Source organism: Asterias rubens, chromosome 2, assembly GCF_902459465.1.
Source record: "Asterias rubens chromosome 2, eAstRub1.3, whole genome shotgun sequence".
Lineage (NCBI taxonomy): Eukaryota > Metazoa > Echinodermata > Asteroidea > Forcipulatida > Asteriidae > Asterias > Asterias rubens.
This window is the reverse complement of record NC_047063.1, coordinates 17,586,440-17,605,615: the sequence shown is the minus strand read 5'-3', so window position 1 is coordinate 17,605,615 and position 19,176 is coordinate 17,586,440. Positions and strand designations below refer to the sequence as shown.

Here is a 19,176-nt window from a genome sequence, read left to right as displayed (position 1 = left end):
ATCCGGAGGTCACAGGTTCAAGTCCCGCTGTAGTGAATTTGTATTTGTTTAACCCCAAATTTAAGGACATGAAGTTTACATTTTCAGTTCAACAAGTAACTATCCTGATTGATTGTTTGTGTTATGCGTATGAAGTGTTTTATAGTGGCAATTATAGGGAAAAGTTTATAATTTCCATCCTGGCAAAGTTCGTCGAACCCATAAAATCAAAAAAGTTAATGATCGCCATGGGACTGATTCTTACCTCGGAACTTAATCTAATCTTAACTGTGGCAAATAGTCTCCCCCAAGAAGAAACCAGTCAAAAGAGAGTCACATTGAAATAAATTAAATTTCTCTTAAGAGGTTGTTTTATTCCCCAAGAGGCACATGCCAAATTTTATAAAGTTGCTTGAGCAGAAAAGTGTTGCCTAACAATCTTCTGCTGAGCAAAACTTAGCAGAACACACAGACAATGTGGTTGGTATTTTGGCTGGTTACCCTAAATAGAGTAAACAGCCAATGTATTCTGGTAAGCAACATTGCTTAGTGCTCAGCAACTTTTTTGTGCTGAAGCAGCTGTATAAAATGGGCCCCGATGGAAGATTGATCTGTTTACATAAACGAAAGTATGTCGTAAAAAAGTGTTTCCAAATCTCCCAAGAGTAGGTTGATAACTGCAGAAGTTTTATGAGTCAACCATCACAGGTGTAGCAGTTGGTGTGTTTTACCTTCTCCCAGTAAGAATTTAGTGTGAATTTGACACACTTAAAGTTAAGGGTCGGACAACAAAATTGCTAAGCAGTAGGCACACAAGAAATCTTGTTGGCAGAAACTGGTTATCAGCCGACATTCCCAAACGTTCACATGTTGCGGCCGGTGCTCCACTCATTTTTGGCTGTTTTTTTTTTCCTTTTCATTGGTTTGATACAATCCTTCACTTTTTGTTATACATGTATCTCACAATTACTATGGACTGTTTATTTTGTAAACTGTAACTAATTCTTATGTAAACATACCTTTATCCAGGGCCCAATTTCATAGAACTGCTAAGCACAAAAGTTTGCTTAGCACGAAATTTCTTCCTTGATTAAAACAGGATTACCAACCAAATTTCCACTTTTTGCATTGTGCTAGTTATTGGCATTCAGCGGTTGTTTGCTTATCCTGAAAATCACATGGAAATTTGGTTCGTAGTGTTGTTTTATCAAGGAAGGAATTTCATGCTAAGCAAATCTTTGTTTGTTTGTTTGTTTGTTTTTTATTTCCAAATATCACAATAAATAATCATGAAACATACACGAAATAAGAACAACGAGTGATAAGAGGAGGGCACCAGGAAAAAGCCTAGGCTTGTACAGAGCCTGGACCCTTTATATATAAATAATAGGTTTTAGTTTAGCTTAGCAGCTCTACGAAATTGGACCCTGGTGTGGGCCATTTTGATTTTACTTCATTCCAACTCATTGTAACCAAACTGTTACTGGAAACAGGGAACATGACCAAGATGGTGACAGCATGATAAAGGTTTATACGCCTCTTTTAATTTTTATGCATGAGGTATGTCACAATGCTAACTCAAAACGAGGCGATGGGCGCAGCCACTGCAAGTGATGGGGAACGTGCGCCCATAACCTCATTTTGGGTTAGAATTATGACGTCACGCATAAATATTAAGAGAGGCGTAATGTCACTGCTTTGTTGACTAATATAAAAAAAATTAAATATAAAGTGAAGTTTATAATTCTTACCGGAGTACCGTCCTCACTGATCAATGCATCTGCATTCAGAGGACCGCCAAAGTCAAAAGCTCGACAGATAAGCTCACCGTAGTCATCCGAGTCTATGTTCAAACTCCTCATTGAAAATAGGATCCCTTGAATTTTTCCCGCAGCTTAAATTGAAAACATTGAAAACCCGAAACAATGAGAACAATCCTTTTATTAAGCTTATCTTCTCAGCAATTTTCCCCCCTTCCGCCTTTGTAGATTTAAATTTAATTAATTAATGGAATACATTACAACTGGAATAATTCAGGGCCAGATTTCATACAGCTTTATATCATGCAGAAAATGTTGCTTGAAAACTTTCTGATGAGCAACAATTTGCAGGATCCAGCAACAAATGGTAAACGTGACATGGGATTTGGATGATTACCCTCATTCTGCTAAGCATGATTTTGCTGTGTTTAAGCACATCTATGAAATTGGGTCCTGGTAGGATCTGCGGGAGTCTCCCGTGATTTGTCAATACTGTGGAGCATTCTGGGCCCAGTTTTGCATGCTTAGCCAAAGCACACTGAATTGATACAAAGTCCTCAGAAAGGTTTTTACTTGGCGCACATTTGGTTTTAAAAAGCCCTGCTTGGCAATTTGGGGCATTCTAAGTGGGTTTTATCTTGGCGATTTTTGTGAATTTGATCTGGTCTAGAGATGATGATCGTAGAAAACATCCTTTGAAATATTTCTCTCTGAAATGTCATACTTGATGAGAAATATATAAAACTAATTTCCCATTTTTGGAGTTTATCGCTCGGTGAGAATTTTGTTCATTTTATTTTTAACCGATGTCATGCAAAATGTGTAAAAATAATGGTTTTTCCTTATTTTCTTGTGACCCAGATGGCCAATCGATCTCAAACTTCTGCAGGTTTGTCAGTTTATGTATATGGTGGATAACATAAAGTGCTTACACTGCCAGCAGCTGTTTTGTTAGAAAAAAAAACAATTAGTGTAATGTTCCTTTAAATGTGCCATACCAGCACATCACAGTATTAAGAGCCTTGGCCCCATAAGTCTAGGTGTATCGGTACAAACCACTCCTCGCAGTTTGCTATCGAAACTGGAACTGAGAGTGATTGGACAAACAGCAAGTATTTTCATTCAAAACTGACCAGGTAAATTTTAAATGATTTGGGGTTGAACAACGAAATATTTACAAGAGCGGGATTTGAACCAACGACCTCCGGATCAATAAGCCGACATTCTACACCTAGCCCTAGGTTGGTGGTGTCCCTATTTCATCAACCCGAAATCAGAACTGGAAAAAAGGAGCACCGGGCTACTACAGTATTACCCGGTGTGTTGTGGCTCAGCGGATAAGGGCACCGGACTCAAGCTCTGATGTGTCTTTTCATCAGAGTGGACTTGAGTCCTGATCTAAAAGGGAAGGGGTTCGCCCTGGTTCTCCTGATTTGATTGGCAGCATCGTGCACCACAGCACCTTGTAAACCATTACACAGTGCTATGTTAAGGAATTATCTCATTACCTCAAGCTCCACAACGTCTTAGGCCTACAGGAAAATACTTTATGTTGGAAGCGCCTTGAGCTTCACGAAGTGACGGATATGAGCGCTCTATTTGAGAATAATCATTACCTTCTGGTCCGATCTGAAATGTGAAATTCAGACAACTCCAAATGCCTTCCCACTGTCTATACTGCTCAACTGCTGAGATGAACTCGGTGGTGTAGTACTCCATCTGGACGTTGCTTACCGGAGGAGGCCTGAGGGACTCGTCTGTGAGAGGGGGGAGAGGGTTGCTGCAACCATCAGGGATTTCTACAAGGAAAGTGGAGAAATTTCAGTAGGTTTTGATCCTACCAGTACATACTTCATGACTCTTCCTGGATTGGTAGACTTTGTCAAAAATAGGGTTTGATTTTTTTAATTTTTTTTTTGGGGGGAGGGGGGATATTTACAAGACTGCAGGGCTTGTAGCTGTAAATTTATTAGCACACCAAAATTTGTTTAACATGATCATGATCTTGTTACGAGTCTAAATTAATGAGAAGGTACTTTCTACAAAGTTTAACATGTAAACTGTTTTTATTTCAATCTGAGCACTAATAAAGATTTATGTATTGAATTATGATTACCAGTATCAAAAGTTTTGAAATAGCATAATTGTCCAAACTTGCTCTTTTGGCGACAACAACAAAAGGCCATTATGATACCATACTTTTAAAATAGGAAACAAGTATCATTATTTACTTACCAACGTAGCTGCAAACTGGAGTCCGTCCACTTTGGGTCTAAAAAATAACAGAAAACAAGTATTTCCTAATAGTAATATATTGGTTTGTGGTGATTGGAAAACGGTTAGTATTAATTTTAAAAGTGGCCATTTCTATTATTCTATAATGCCACTTGTTCTAGAGGGAACTCCCGACATATGAGAGCTAGTACAGGTGGGCATGCTGTGGGTGTAGCAACACTTTTTTTCGATGGTAGATTTGGTAATTACTCAAAAAAATAACGACCCTAAATTTTATTGACACAATACAGAGCACTGGGTATATGTACTATAAAACATTGTAAGCAATGAGCTTTGAAGTAGTTGTTCACCAAACAATTTGAATCTGTCAGAAAGGCTTCAGTTCAGGCATGAAGCCTTTCCCCGGCATCTGAAAGCACACAATTCTATGCAACAAGGATGTTTTTCTTTTTCATTACGTCTTGCAACTTTGATGACCAATGAGCCCAAATTGGCATTAGGTTGGTTATTTTATGCATATGTTTGATACACCAAGTGAGGATGTTGGTCTGTGACAATTACAAAAAAGTAGACGATATATGTGACCTATAGATGTTTACATTCAAACCGCCCTCTATTGACAAAACACTGTACACGTCATGTTTCACCGGGCAAAAAGACGCGTAGTGATGGTAAGATTGCATGTACTTTCTAGCTGGGTGCCAAAACACAAAGGTTTTGTCCGACAGTTTTCCCTTATAAAGTTTTCTAAAATATGACTTAATTTTAAGAGGAAAAAAAATTTTCACACAAAAATTCTAGTATAAACTCCATAATCAGTAAGTTTTTAGAGTGAAATTGAAAACAAATTGTTTTTTTCTTGTCACCATTCCTGTACAAAACCTTTAATAAGGGAATCAATGTGTGGTGAAGAGGTTTTCAGATAGCGGTTTAAATACCTTTTCGGTCAAAAAACATCAACACTTTTTTTCACCAGCTATGAAATTGTAAGGCTCTCGGATAAACAACTCCTTATAAGGAAATGCTATGAGCGTCGCGCATATCGCATGATGTGGCACAACTGTCCCGGCCGTTGCTCTCAACCAATAGGAATGAAGAATCTGTCTTATAAGCACAGGTGCAAGCTCACTGTCACGCCCATGTTTTTAACACTTTTTACTGGTCAAAAACAAAGGTTTATACACACCCACATGACGCGCTCCCCACCAATAGGAATAGCGAAACTGTCTGAGGTATTTATGAATATTTTTGATTGCACATGAAACATCCATTTAACTTTTTGTATATTATTTCATAAAAATATGTTTTTAATGTCAGGTATAAGGGTTCAGAGCAAATTGGGTGCATGTCAGTCCAGGGGTACGTGTTTATAATACATTGACATGCTGGGTTAGGGATTGGTAGCAAATCATTCACTCCATGATGTAACTCTGATCTGAATTTCCTAGAATCAAATTTCTCAATGTCGAAGCACGACGGCTCAAAGTGTTTGCTGCACAGCACTGGAAAAGACGTCGGACCTATATCCAGCAGCAATACACCTGGTCGATATGCTTGAAAAATGCAAGAAAAAAACTTTTTAACGAAACGTAAAAACTCACGACTAGGACTTCAATTCAATTCAATTCAATTCAATTCAGGAACATTTATTTCAATGCTGTAATTCATTACAAAAAGCACATAAAGTTGAATTTACCCAAGTAACACAGTAGCATGAGATAATAAATTGGTGCACAATGAATCAATAATAATCGGCAGAATGACAACATTTAGGTGTAAGGTGAAGCAGGACGCTTTTGTACTATAACCTATGGACAATGAAACATAAGACCACGGAACCATGACAGGACTTGCATGTATTTGCACGTACGTGTGTTCGATGTTCGATCGAGGCAAAGTCTGCCTCGATTGACGTCACAAAAGGGGTAGGCGGAGTCACCCCCTCAAGTAACTGTATCTATTTTTTTTACATATAAATTACTCAAAAAATTATTTTATTGTTCATAAACATATACTCTATTGTTTGAAGGAAAAACAAATTATTTCCAGGTGACTTTAAGCTTAAAACCAAAACAAACTACAAACCGAGTAACTGAACTTGCAAACGGATGATCAAATATCTATTGCCCTTAACAGGTTAACAAGTACCAGATGATTACAGTGGGTTGGCACACTCAATACAATAACTTTTGTTAAAACATCAGGGGAAAAAAAAACACTTGGTAAGCATGAGCAAATACTTCAGCAACTCATGCTGATGGCTCTCCAAGTTGATTCGGTTTTTACTATTTTTGTAAAAATAATAACACTTCCTCACTTTTCAAGGGTGTCACAAATTTTGTTTTGTGTGCTATCACTGTAAAGGGACTGCTTGCCAGAGCAAACGTGACAAAGTAATGCAGTCACTGGTGATGTGGGCAGCTAGTATTTTTCAAAACAAAAACCACTGTGAAACATCAAGAGGTGGAACACTCAGTGAACAAACATGAGCAACTACTTCAGTATTTTTTTTTTTTTTTTGGCTCTCCAGTTTTTTTTTAGTTTTTACTACTTGTAAAAAATAATAACACTTCCTCACTTTTCAAGGGTTTTACAAGTTTCTGTTGTTGTGTGTTCAAGTTTCTAGCTCCTGGAACAGACTCTTCACATGTCATTGAGCTCCACATCTCTCACATGCTGGACAAGCAATCAAGCCCGCATTCGGATCATCTTTGCCCGAAAATGGAAAGGGGATCAAAATATTTAAAATTGCCTCATTGGATGTGGGCTGTGTCAGAACCAAATTACACAAAATATCACTTATTCTGGGGAATCCTGTCCAAAGTTCAAACCGCTGCCCTGCCGCCTCCCAATCGTGTCAACAATTTAAACTGCTTAACTCTCCAAACAGGATACAATTATTATTTATTATTACATATTTCTGATAATAAAACCAAGGATGCCACACAAGTGAACTTAAGCACTGTTTCTCGCGCAAAACTATGAGAAAACCTGTATAAACAATGGTACTTGCAAGTGAACCAGAAACACTGGGGTAACCCCGAATGGTATGTGTACAGTATATCTATCAGAAAACAAGACCAGGACTCAACCCCACACAGAGCTCGAGTCCAGTGCTCGACCGCAACATGCCACCAGATTGTAGATTGCAGACTTCTGAAATGAGACTGTTGGAATTGAATTTGAAGTCATTGAGTCAGTAGGGAACATTTGTGTGACAAGGGTGTTTTTTCTTTGCATAATTATTTTGCAACTTTGACGACCAATTGAGCTCAAATTTTCACAGATTTGTTATTTTATGCATTGTTGAGATTATACAAAGTGAGAAGACTGGTATTTGACAATTACCAAAGTTTTCCACTGTCTTTAACGCAACATATATATGCACAGTGTTGGAATAGCTGTACATTTTGCATAGAGCTTAAAATGAGAATTTGAGAAAGTGTCAGGAATGATTGAAGTGGCCTGATGGAACGTGTCTCAGAATAGGCAACAATTAAGTAATACATCGTGTCAATGAGCTATTGTGTATCCAGATTTTTCTAGCTCCTCGCCAGGGAAATTGTGAAGAAACCGTAATTGGTGAATAAAGCTCATCAGAAGCATCTTTGCCAGTAAAGTATGAGAACCAAGAACCAAGTATTATCAATATTATGACAAACAAATATCACTTGTTCTGAAAACCCTGTCCAAAGTTCAAAACACTCTGCTCCCCACTGTGTCAACAATTTAAACCGCTTACTTCTGTCCAAATAAATCAGGATATGATTGCAGATTCTTCAAATAATATGACAGTTATAACTAAGCTTAAATAATCATCAAGCAATAAACCACAAATGAATTGGGATGAACAAGGACAAATTTAATAGAGCACTTGAACCAACAACCTCCGGATTAATGTACAAGAGCTCTACTGACTGAGCTGATGATACCACAACCAGATGCGATTGTGGCACATCACCCCCAATATATGCCACACCTTCTACGATGCCCAGCCCTTGAGGAGCAGTGCGGCCTTGAAGACCCAAACGAGAAGACTGTGAGATGCGACCAATCCTGGCCAAACATTTTAAGAGATGGACTTGAAAGAAGAAGGAGACCAACTGAGCAATCTTGCCTGATAGTGGTAGCTCCCTATTTTGTCAATATCTTTGTTTGGGCATGGTTCCGAGGGTGCCAGTCAGAAGCCATTCAGGGAATACAACCACTCTCTGGAACAACCCTGCCCGACCACATCCGTGCCTCCACTACACTGAACTCATTAAAGACTGAACTCAAAACCCACTTACATCTCACTTAAAATTATGTAATTTTGTTGTACACTTACAATTCTGTAACATCATCTGTATTATGTTTAAAGGATTCGAAGCCCTGAGTTAAGCCCTATATACTCTTATTATTAAGTTTACGATACAGCCTTGGAAGCAGCAGGAGAGAGATCAACTTAAAGGGGATGTAACTTTTTAATTCAAAGAAGGGAGACCTCCAACATTCGACGTTCGATATGTGCAAATATTTTGTTTAATGGGGGGGGGGTGGGCCTCCCTTTTGGGCTTGGGTAAGTAGGCCGAGTTGAATTTACAAATGTTAATAATGTTTGGGAATATAGGCAAATGAAATAATGCATTTTTTTATGTATCATATTATTAATTGAAACAGCTGGTGGTACCCTTCCGATGTCATGTTACCCTGACAACAAGCATAAAGGGCCAAAAATCAAACCAAATCGCAGCATGGGATTGTATGTCCCTCCATGAGGTGTCTGTCAGACAGCATTGGGGACTCGTAATCTGGAAATGGGTCTGTAGCCAGAAATATGAAGTAGGTACATGAATATGATTTTCTTGAAAATTAAAGGAACATGTTTTTGCTAACAAAACAGTTGCTGGCAGTGTAAGCACTTCATATAATCTACCATATACATGAACTAACACACCTGTAGAGGTTTGAGACCGATCGGCCATCTGGGTCACAAGAAAATAGTGAAAAACCGATTCATACACATTTTGCATGACATCGATTAAACAAAAAATGAATAAAACACTCACTGACCAGTTTACTCCAACCGAGAATCAGTTTTATTTGTTTCTCATCAAATATGACATTTCAGACGGAAATATTGCAAGGTATGTTTTCTACGTTCATCATCATCATCATTAGACCGTGTAAGTTTTATGTCAAAATCTGTGATCTTGAAGTTTTTTTCCTACCAATTCTTTTATCCTGGTAAATGAATTCGTGAAGCCGAGCAGAATTACATACTGTTTGACACGTCAAGACCACAAAAGCTCTTTTCAACACTCCTTCCCAAAGAGATTTTTTAGTAAGTTTAGTTTTACTCGCAATAAACTTTCTAGGTCTGTTTTGGAAGAAATAAACCGTTTTCAAAGCACACTCCTCAATAGCAATATTAGACTTGAATACAAGTATTTTAGTTTTGGACTTCTATTGTCTTTTGGGTGAAAACAAAAATATAATAATTTGGCAATGGTCCTGCCTTATTGAACTCACGTGAATAATTGTGTGTTTTCTCTCCGAGTCCGAATGTTTATTGTGGAGTTTTCTCTTCTTTATAACAATGTATAATAGCGAAACCGAAAATCTTGTTGAAGGTCAAAATGATGACTAGAGGGCAGGTGCATGGTTTCAGTTTAATTCACTGTTGTTGTTTTTTGTCTGACTGATTGGTGGTCCATAAAAAACAAATTTTACTTTGATGGTCATAAGAGGGACCAATTCAATAGCAATGCTTAACGGTAAGCAAATTCTAAAGTACATACTGTAACATAAAAATTTGCTTAAGTGAAAGCACATTTTACCATCAGCAACAAAAGTAGCCGGCCAGCTTGAGCGTTCACCATAGATTTGCATTGTGACGTCCTTCATTTTTATGCAGTAAGCACGAGGAGGTTAGCATGCCTTTTCATGTGCTTATGGTTAGCTGATAAGAAGTAGAATTCACACAGGGCGGCCCTGAGCTAATTCCACTTCATGGCCCAATTTCATAAAACCTGTACAGGCACAAAAACTTGCTGAGCACAGAACAGTATCGTCTAGCAGAAACACATTACCGGCCAAATTTACATGATATTATTATTTGCATTGTTGTGGCTGGTGCCCCACTAATTGTTTTTGCTTTGCAAAGAAACTTGTCTGGCAGTATTTTCTGCTTATCAGCTTTATGAAATTGAGCCCAGAAAGCACAAAATTGGCTATTAAGCAGCTCTATGAATTTCCTTTCTAGAAGACCAATAACGATTTAAAGAAAACATTCATTGTTTTAGTAGAAAAGAAGTGAGAAGTAGCAAACACATACTTGCCACTCAAGGGGAAGGTGAAAATAGTGCTATTTGGTTTCCAGCTCAAAAAGTATTAGAGAGTCTCCTTATTTTCAATTTTCAAATAAGTCAAAGAAAAGTGACTTGAAGTCACCTAATCTGAACTAGTTTCAGTTCAACCGTGGCTTTTATCCTCTGGTAATGTTTTGAACAAGAATATCTGCAACATTTGTTCCCCCCCCCCCCCCCCAATTCTGAACATCCTCCAGCAACTTTTCACAAGCTTTCTTTCATTTTTCAAGTAGGATTTTTTTTGGCGAGAAAAGAAAAAGTATTTTTCTCTCCAAAAATCCTCAAGCAACTTTACTCTCATTCATTTCTCAGGTAGGAATTCTTTGGCAAAAACATTCGGAGTGCCATAAAAAAACACAAGATTGAATGCTTGAATTTCAAAAAGCAAAATTGTGCTAGTTCTCTTGGGGATCACGCGGGCAGGAAGTGGATTTGTTTCACTCTTAAAAAGAAATCCTTCCCTAAATAAAATGGGCTTGCCTCAGGGAAACAGTGGAAGATTTGTTCAGAAGTCTTGACAAACAATATTCCACTAAATCTAAAGAGAAACCGATAGGGGATTACTCTTGCAAATATCATCCATTGCTTTTAGGCTGATAAGGGGCCCGTGTAACTTCTAGATTTGGAGAAAAATGGGAATAAGTCTCTGAATTACTCAATGCAGGCAGTGCACAAACAACATTGTGTTATTGAAAGTAAAGCCAGAGGCCTGGATTTTATCATTGATGAGCCGAGACCTTTTTCATTATTTTTGCAACTGGCAAGTGGCAATTCCATTGGAAAATCTTTGGTCAAGATTTTCTCTCTACTTATTCTTCGAGAAAAACTCTCTTCTAGGGTTGAAACTCCGGCCTTTGACTATTTATTGCATTTATACCACAGGTCCTTCTGCTTGGTAAGCAATTTACAACCACTGATTTTTTGTTCTCAGAAAAATGTAACAATAAATTTTGCAGGATTGTTTTTATAGTGAAAAGGCGAAGGCCTTTTGTATTTTCATAGTTTCATTCCAGTGAACTCTGGATGTGTGTGCCATGCTTGTACCCTGAACAGGACAAGTATTGTACAATATTTCATTGTGACAAGTCATAACCGCAGATTCAATACACTACATACCATCCACTAAGTATTGTGCTGTAATCATCCACCATTAAAATGACTGAGAATGGTGAATGGTTTGTTTAATGCCACAGCTATTTTAAAAGCTTAGTTTTCATTTTATTTCTTGATTGGATTGCTGCATTTCACGGTGTGTGCACAATGCCAAGGTTATGATGTACAGTTGGAAAAGACTGTATCTTAAAGGGAAAGTGTGTTGTTATTCTCTTCTTCAAGAGTAAAGTATTTATAAAATGTTCCCAACTACTGTTTATAATAACAATTTCTCGCTAAAACTAAAAGCAAAAAATGAGTGGGGTGCCAGTTGCAATAATGCAAGGTTATTGAACATTGGCTGGTTATCTGTTTCTGCTAAGCAAGTTTGTTCTGCACTTAGCAAGTTTTTGTGCTTACAGGTAAGCCTACTTATTAGGTCTACTACTTACAGGCTTAATGAAATTGGGTCAAGGCTTAAAATTTACAGTCGATCACAACCCCAACAATTATGAGTCGGGCCATCAAACTCACGACGGCAGTCTTGCTGGGTTTTGTTTTTTTCAGTTGAATAATAATATCTCACTGTTTTTGTACTATTATGTTAAATTTGACTGGTTGAGTTTTTGAGTATAACAAAATAGCTTTTAAATTCATTTATTTCCGGTTGTTTTCCGCTCCAGAATTTGTTCCGGTCCTTTAAGCTACAAGCCCTGTGGTATTGTTGTTCCCAAATTTAGTATTTAAAGCCCTGCCAAATATGTTAAATATTATTGTTGTTAAATTTTTATTAATGCCTTCCCACAAACGTTTTTTCTTAGAAAAACATTTACTTGTAGATTTTTGATTTTGTTTTTCAAGTTTAAGCATTTTTCACTTAACAGCCTTTTAAATATATTTATAGTATCTATTTAAATATATTTATGGTATAAAATTACAAGTAGCACTGATGAGCCACCAAATAAACGACTTGTTGTCCTCTCCCTTTCAAATTAACCAGTTTCTTAGAAAAACAATTACTCATAGCTTTGAGTAGGCTTAGAAATTGCAGTTAACAACCTAATAGCACTGATGTACCAACATACAATTTCAAAATATTCAGTTTCTAAGAAAAACATTTACTCATAATAGCTTCGGGTATTTAGAAATTGCAATTAACAACCTGATAGCACTGATGAGCCAACATAAAATGCTTTGGTTTAAAATAAACCATTTTTTTTTGAAAACGGTTACTTGGTTTATTTGTATCAAATTTATATGCAGCCTTCTACAAATAGGGTATGAAATTAAAAAGTAACGACCTTGTAGCACTGACGAGCCAATGAATAAAACATTTCTGTGTTAATCTCCTTTAATTACATATTGGACATTTTTGGCTGCTGCCGAGTCACGATTTCTTTACTCACTCATGCATGTTGCCTTTAGGAAGCAAGCATGCATGGTAATGTGGGAAAGTTGAAAACCAGTGTCCTGGTACAAAGCTCTACACATGGCTGTCAAACCACAACATAATTTTATTCACAGGCAGAATTTAAGACTGAACTGTGATGAGAGTTACAAAAGCCTCGTGGCAAATATGCTCTTTTTTGTTGATGAAATGCTGATTTTTAGGCAAAATTATGAAGGGAGATACAATTATAACAAACACCATTGAAAGTTTCAGCTGAATAGTTCCTACTTTGTGTTTTTTAAAAAACAAGCAAAAACAACATAGATTATTTTGCCTGTAATTGTTAATAAAAATCAATCTAAGACCAAGAGGTTTGTTGAACCATTAATGATAAGACTACACTCCTGTTAATCTTCCAGGTAATATTATTATAGACACATGGTAAAATCATAGGAATGATTTTCTGTCTGATTTTGTGCTCTGCAGGAGTGTAAAGTACTACTAGTCCAATTTGTAGTGAGTGAATCTTGCTAGTTTGACGTTCTTTAGTTTTAAAGCAGTCTCAACTCTATTATGTACATTTGCCTCTTTTTTAGTACTTTTCATGTACTTTCTAATTGCTCAGTAAGTTACTCTTTTACAATTAAAATTTGTATTGTTTTTACACAGCGCTCTTTATGGATATCAATTGTTAAAAAAAAGAAACTTCTAAAACTGATGAGGCTACCCTGTCTAAATAAACAAATAAAATAGTCATTTGCGATTGAAACAAACACAGTTTGTTTCAAACATAGTTTGAGAGCAAAAGAACAAAACCTATAAAGACGATTCATCATTTATAACAATTTCATTTTGATTCAAAACAGCACAAAAGCGCTAATTAATACAGGATGAACAAGAAAGCGTGAAAAGAAATTATTTTGTTCAGTTTTTAGCTGTGTCAAACAGTCAAACACCAACGGGGGAAAACCAACACTGAAAACCCTACTCCTCTCCTAGAACTATTTACGAAAGCCCAATCCACATGAAATGCTCCGGGTCTGAGGTGGTATTCGAAACGGGGTCTAAAGAGGTGAAGAAAGAAACGTACGAGACATCCTGATAAAGACTAGTTATTTTAAATAATAACTGGATGTGTACATTTTTATGAAATGATAAGTTGATGGCATGTTCTTACCGTCCATGTGAAATCTTGCTTGCGGCACGGCGGTTCGTACCAGTACGGCTGCCCCGTTGACATCACAGCCACCGGCAGCGTCCATACCAACAACACGATGGCGATCCACGGGAAAACTGCTTTCGGAATAAACCCCGCAAATCTCATCCATTTCTGGTGTTGTTCCATCGCGAACTGATACACTCAGTGTTCTATGGTTGAGTTGTTAAACATTTGCAATTAATAACAGACCCTTCATGGGTGACAATGGAGTTAAACATGACAAAAGCTAAGTTGAAGGACGGCTTATGTTGCATAAAAGTTGAACAACTCAACTGTTTCCACGCAAAAACACACATCAATACAATGTACTACTACTATATTAGATATGGTTTCATGTGTACATGCAATCGATACGGCGGGACGATTCGTTCAAAGTCCAACCCAATGCACGTACGTGTGTGGAAAACAAACCGCACCAGGAAACTGCACTCATCGGCGTAATCCGTACACACAGGGCTTCAGAAAACCGCGCAGTCAACGTCGTATGCAAATTAACGATATCGACGAGCCAATCACAGCGTGTTCGATGACTGAAAGTTTGCAAAGTCTGCAAGACATTCACTTTTGACCAATGACATTGTGTCTCCTGACACAAAATCACGGAAGTAAGGCCGTGTCCGAAACGACGACTTCGGCTACAGCTACGTCTAGATCAGCGCGTCTACCAGTGTTGAAGAATAGGCAGACGCCCGCGATCTAGCCGTAGCTGTAGCCGAAGTCGTCGTTTCGGACACGGCCTAAGAAACTGTTTGGCATGATTGCGCAACTACATAGGGGTTAGGTCTGCAAATAATGATAACAAATAAAACAAACGACAAACAAACGTATGAATTACATGAAACCCTACAAAAAGAGTATGCTGCATCACGACCAATATTATGTGTTTACTTTTCCCAATAATAGACCTTTCTTTTGCAACGTCACAGCCCGAGTTTTTGCCAACCCAGATTGGACAACTCTAGAAAGCCATAAGTGCAAATCAAGAATGGATCGGGTTTTTTGGTAACAATGTAACAAAATTTTTTGATTTTGTTTAAAACAAAGCAACTTATCATGAGAGGTATTTTATTGAATAGAAAATTTGCAGAAAATGTTGAGTTTTGTTGAAACATCTGTTTTTACAATTTAGTGTTTTACTATCAATCGGTCGGCCGACCATGCCAACCAAGGCGGTTTGTTTATCAACAAAAGAAAGGTCCATTGGTTTAAAATAAGTTGCTATCAGGGGTCGGCTGTTGACATGCTAACCGTTTGTTTGACCTCCCGTCAAACGATTTTGAAATCGTTTGACGGAGTTTAAAACCTTCTTTACCCCTTGTTTTGTTTAACCTGTTATTTATTGACTTTCCTATCTTTCCTTCTCTCTCTCTCTCTCTCTCTCTCTCTCTCTCTCTCTCTCTCTCTCTCTGCAGTCCGGTTTTTTAATTTTTTTTTATTGGGGGGGGGGGGGGGTGGGGTTGGTGTGTTTTTTATCACGCGCCGGCCATAGCATAACGCAATAAGGTATGGCCGCTTCCCTCACTTCACTATTGACCCCGTGGCCAGCGTGTGGTACGTAAAAGCAAACTGCGTCCGGTGGTCATTTCAAGTCTACGCCAACCATCTCTCTCGATCTGCTGCTGATCTTGATACTGCTGCCATACCCCGTCCATCCCCACTCCAATTCTTAATGTAGTTCATCCATTATAATGCTGGACTCTTCTTCTTTTCTTTGGCCTTGACCGACCCCTGGAGTATTTTCTTACATTTCTAACAATTTCCAAATTTCCATCGCAAGAAATACTAAAGAGTCTTTAGTTTGTCCTCATCATTGCACGGGTACCCCGACCTGTTGGTGTGAATAATTATCAACTTTTTGTAGAAATTCTGAAAAAATACAACCCCAAAATGGGATAATCCAGACTGGGATAATCATAAATATAGCGCCCCCAACGGTGATCCAGTATCTAAAATTTAAATTTCATGTTATGGAAAATGAATAAACAAGACGACTCAGTTGTTGAAACATTAAGATTATGCTGGAAGTATACAAAAAATGCGACATAATTTTTACCAAACATTTATTTTGTAGAAACTGCATCTAGCATCTAAAAAGTTCCAGGCGTGTTGGATAGAAGTGCGCCCTCTTGAGGCAAACAAGCTTGAGAGAGTAGACTGGTTCTGGCTTCAGCCACGATAAAAAGAGGTACTGGCTTAAGAAATTCAATGATTTCATTGGACAAATGAATGTAAATTGAGTTGCACGTGCGCATGCGTACGGCACACATAGGTCGCAAGTCACGTCCCTATTCCATCACAGTGCTAACTACGTGCTGTGAATACATGCACACAAAAATGCATGATTTTTGAGATAAATTATGGTCCTCTTTTGGCTTGAAACCACGAAAAACTGTTTAAAAGATTTATCTCTCAAGATAGTGGTATGATTTGAAGGCCGGTATCTGGCGCCTTTATCGTGCGCCTCCAAGTGATGACGTCAGGAGAGATTGCAGACCTCATCCGGGACTTTTTGATCGAGAGACAACACGGGCAAAATGGCGACGATTCGTGTTACATGTGAGTGGTTCTTTCTGCAAATTGTGTATTATTTTATGTATAATTACTGATATTTTGGCTGATTTGAATTTAAAATATAAAATATAAACTGTTTGGTAACATTAATAACTTTCTCAAATGACATATATGTTTTTGTTTTGCATGGAAATTGATGATTTTAATGAACGATTTTGTGAGCATGATTAATGGAATGAAAGTTGGATTGGAACATTCGAGTCAAATTAATATATTGTTGGTGATTTTTTTTTTTTTTAGTTGTTCGGTCCTTCGGTTTGACTCATTATGATGGCGGCAGGCCTGTAATTAGTTTAATTGAGGGCTCCTTGACCAAGGCCTGTGCCCCTGGTCTTGGCCTTGGTGCCCCTTCAAAAGTTTCTTTATAATTATATAATTTTTGACGATTTTTGGATAAAAACATAAAATTTGCGAAGGGGGAAAGTGAAAATATCATAAAATGCCCTTGCGGCGGTTTGCTCTTTTGGAAAGGTTTCCGTATGGCGCCACCACTTTTTCATTCGATATGAATATTTACCTGATTGATATATCCCTTTGATTTAAAAATGAGTGAAAAAGTGGTGGCGCCATACGGTTATCCGCTCTTTCATTCAAGTCAAAGGTAATTTGTATCTCATGGAGGAAGAAAATACATCTAGTCTTGAGTGCACTTAAATGCAAAAGACTTCACTCACTGATTATGACAACAAATTGTTGAACAATTTGCCCAGGGCTACCAATTAAGTTTTAAATTAAAAACTTTTTTCAATATGTAACTTTCGCTCAAAATTGGACCCAGTAACTGGGGTGCTGTAGTCCTTTTTCGAAATATATTCCTTTTTCGAAATTTTGACATTGTCAAAATTTCGAAATAGGAATACAGCGTCCCAGTTACTGGGTCTAGCTCAAAATGTTCCTTACTCCCAAAATAAATAGTGACAAAATGATTAGCATGGTTCTCTCTGGACTCACAACCAAATAAATTTGTGCCCCCCCCCCCTTCCAGTGTTTTCAAATACAAATAAAAACAGGTTTTTTTGGGCCAAATTTGTGCCTACAATGTTTCACTGGCTCATTTTGTTAAATGGTGGCCATAACTGAATAAAATTGCTTCACTTGGTGACTTTTTTTTTCACAGAGACTGAATGATACTTAGTTAGGGCAAGGAAAATTTTTCCTCTGTGAAACAAAGGGAAAAAATTATTGGAACATTAAAATCGGCATCAAGGCAATGCATGGAGGAAATTGGCTCCAGGGTTTCTCCTTAACTTTTTCAAGCCACCAGGCTCCAGGGTTTCTCCTCAACTTTTTCAAGCCACCAGGACCAGTATAGCTTGGCATTACAAAATTGGTTTGTCGCGATATATCGATATTTCGATTAAAACCAAATCGATCCGATAGCGAAATCGTTTCCAAATTAATATCGCGATATTCTATAATATCATGATATCGCCCAAGCTTACTGCCATGCTTGCATGCTTCATTTTAGAAAGGGCGAGGGCAACAAGGCATTTTCTCCTTGGTAAAAGGCTCCCTCTGAGGAAACTGTACATTTCTAATGTAGCGTTTCAAGGGCTCCGAGGCAATCGCCTATTTTGCCTTTGTAAGGCAGGTGTGCAATGTTAAGGGAGACGACGGGACTCAAATGCCTCTAAAAATAATGCGTCTTGTCTTGTTGTGAACGCATCAAATTACAAAAAAATGGAGCACTATGACATGATACACTGAAAGATGTAGACATTAAACATCTATCGACTCTGCCATGAGTCTACCAGAGAGGAGAAGCAGGGAGTTTTTCCACTTATTGTTGGGCATTGTCTTGTTTTGAAAACTGTATTAAAATGTGGAATTTCTTTCATTTATTTTCAGGTATTCTACACGGTTGATGATTAATTAAAGGTCAAACATGAAAGTCGATCGAAGCAAGCTCAAGAAAAGTGCTTCTGAAGTGGTAAGTTGCTTTAGCGATTAAATCCCTGTTATGGTTTGAGGGAATGTGAAAGTCATCTAAAAAAAACAAAGAGTTACTCTAGTTGGCCCTAGTTTAGACCCAGTTCATACTTCCTGCGAATGCGAACGTGATGCAAATTTGACGTGAATTCGATGTCACAACTCTGTTTGCTGCGATATTCGCAAGAGAGTTGGGCACAACTCAACACCTGCGAATTTGTGGCGTCAACACTCGTATTGCATTTGCATTCGTAGGAAGTATGAACTGAGCGTTACACACCCAAGTCCTACTTCTAAGGACAGGGGCAAGTAGGTCCAAAAACGCTTACCACTGGGTCAGACATACCAGTCTTATTTAAGTGCCAAAAATTTGGTATCTTAGGCGTAGTGTGTAGCAACATAGTGGAAAAGGATATTGGAGGAATTTGGGCCACAAGCTAACCAAACTGTCAAGTGAAGCCCGGTTCATGCTTCCTGCGTATGCCATATGTATTTTGATAACATAATTCGCTGCGAAAACAGCCCTGCAGTTGCAAGACGTATGAACCAGGCTTTAGGCTCTAATGCTTATCAAAAGAAGATGCACCCATTTTATTATTTTGTGCAAATCCATCTTAAATCCTGCTCCACTGTTTTTCATTCTTTTTCAAA

The 19,176-nt window shown here is 37.9% G+C and overlaps 2 protein-coding genes across 5 annotated transcripts in view; one reads left to right on the top strand and one right to left on the bottom strand.

Annotated features, from left to right (window-relative positions):
- Positions 1-14,256, bottom strand: part of LOC117307002 — a 31,357-nt gene extending 17,101 nt beyond the window's left edge. Inside the window, exons 1-4 of the mRNA XM_033791620.1 lie at positions 13,984-14,256; positions 3,975-4,011; positions 3,356-3,538; positions 1,731-1,873 (exon numbers count right to left, since the gene is read on the bottom strand). Of these exons, the coding sequence (XP_033647511.1) occupies positions 1,731-1,873; positions 3,356-3,538; positions 3,975-4,011; positions 13,984-14,151 (531 nt within the window). The 5' untranslated portion in view covers positions 14,152-14,256. The remainder of the gene's footprint in view (positions 1-1,730; positions 1,874-3,355; positions 3,539-3,974; positions 4,012-13,983) is intronic.
- Positions 14,257-18,438: 4,182 nt separating this feature from the next.
- LOC117306587 (E3 ubiquitin-protein ligase HUWE1-like) overlaps positions 18,439-19,176 on the top strand; it is a 92,401-nt gene continuing 91,663 nt past the window's right edge. For all 4 annotated transcript variants that reach the window (XM_033791071.1, XM_033791092.1, XM_033791086.1 and 1 more), the window contains exon 1: positions 18,439-18,526. In XM_033791071.1, the coding sequence (XP_033646962.1) occupies positions 18,482-18,526 (45 nt within the window). In that variant the 5' untranslated portion in view covers positions 18,439-18,481. The remainder of the gene's footprint in view (positions 18,527-19,176) is intronic.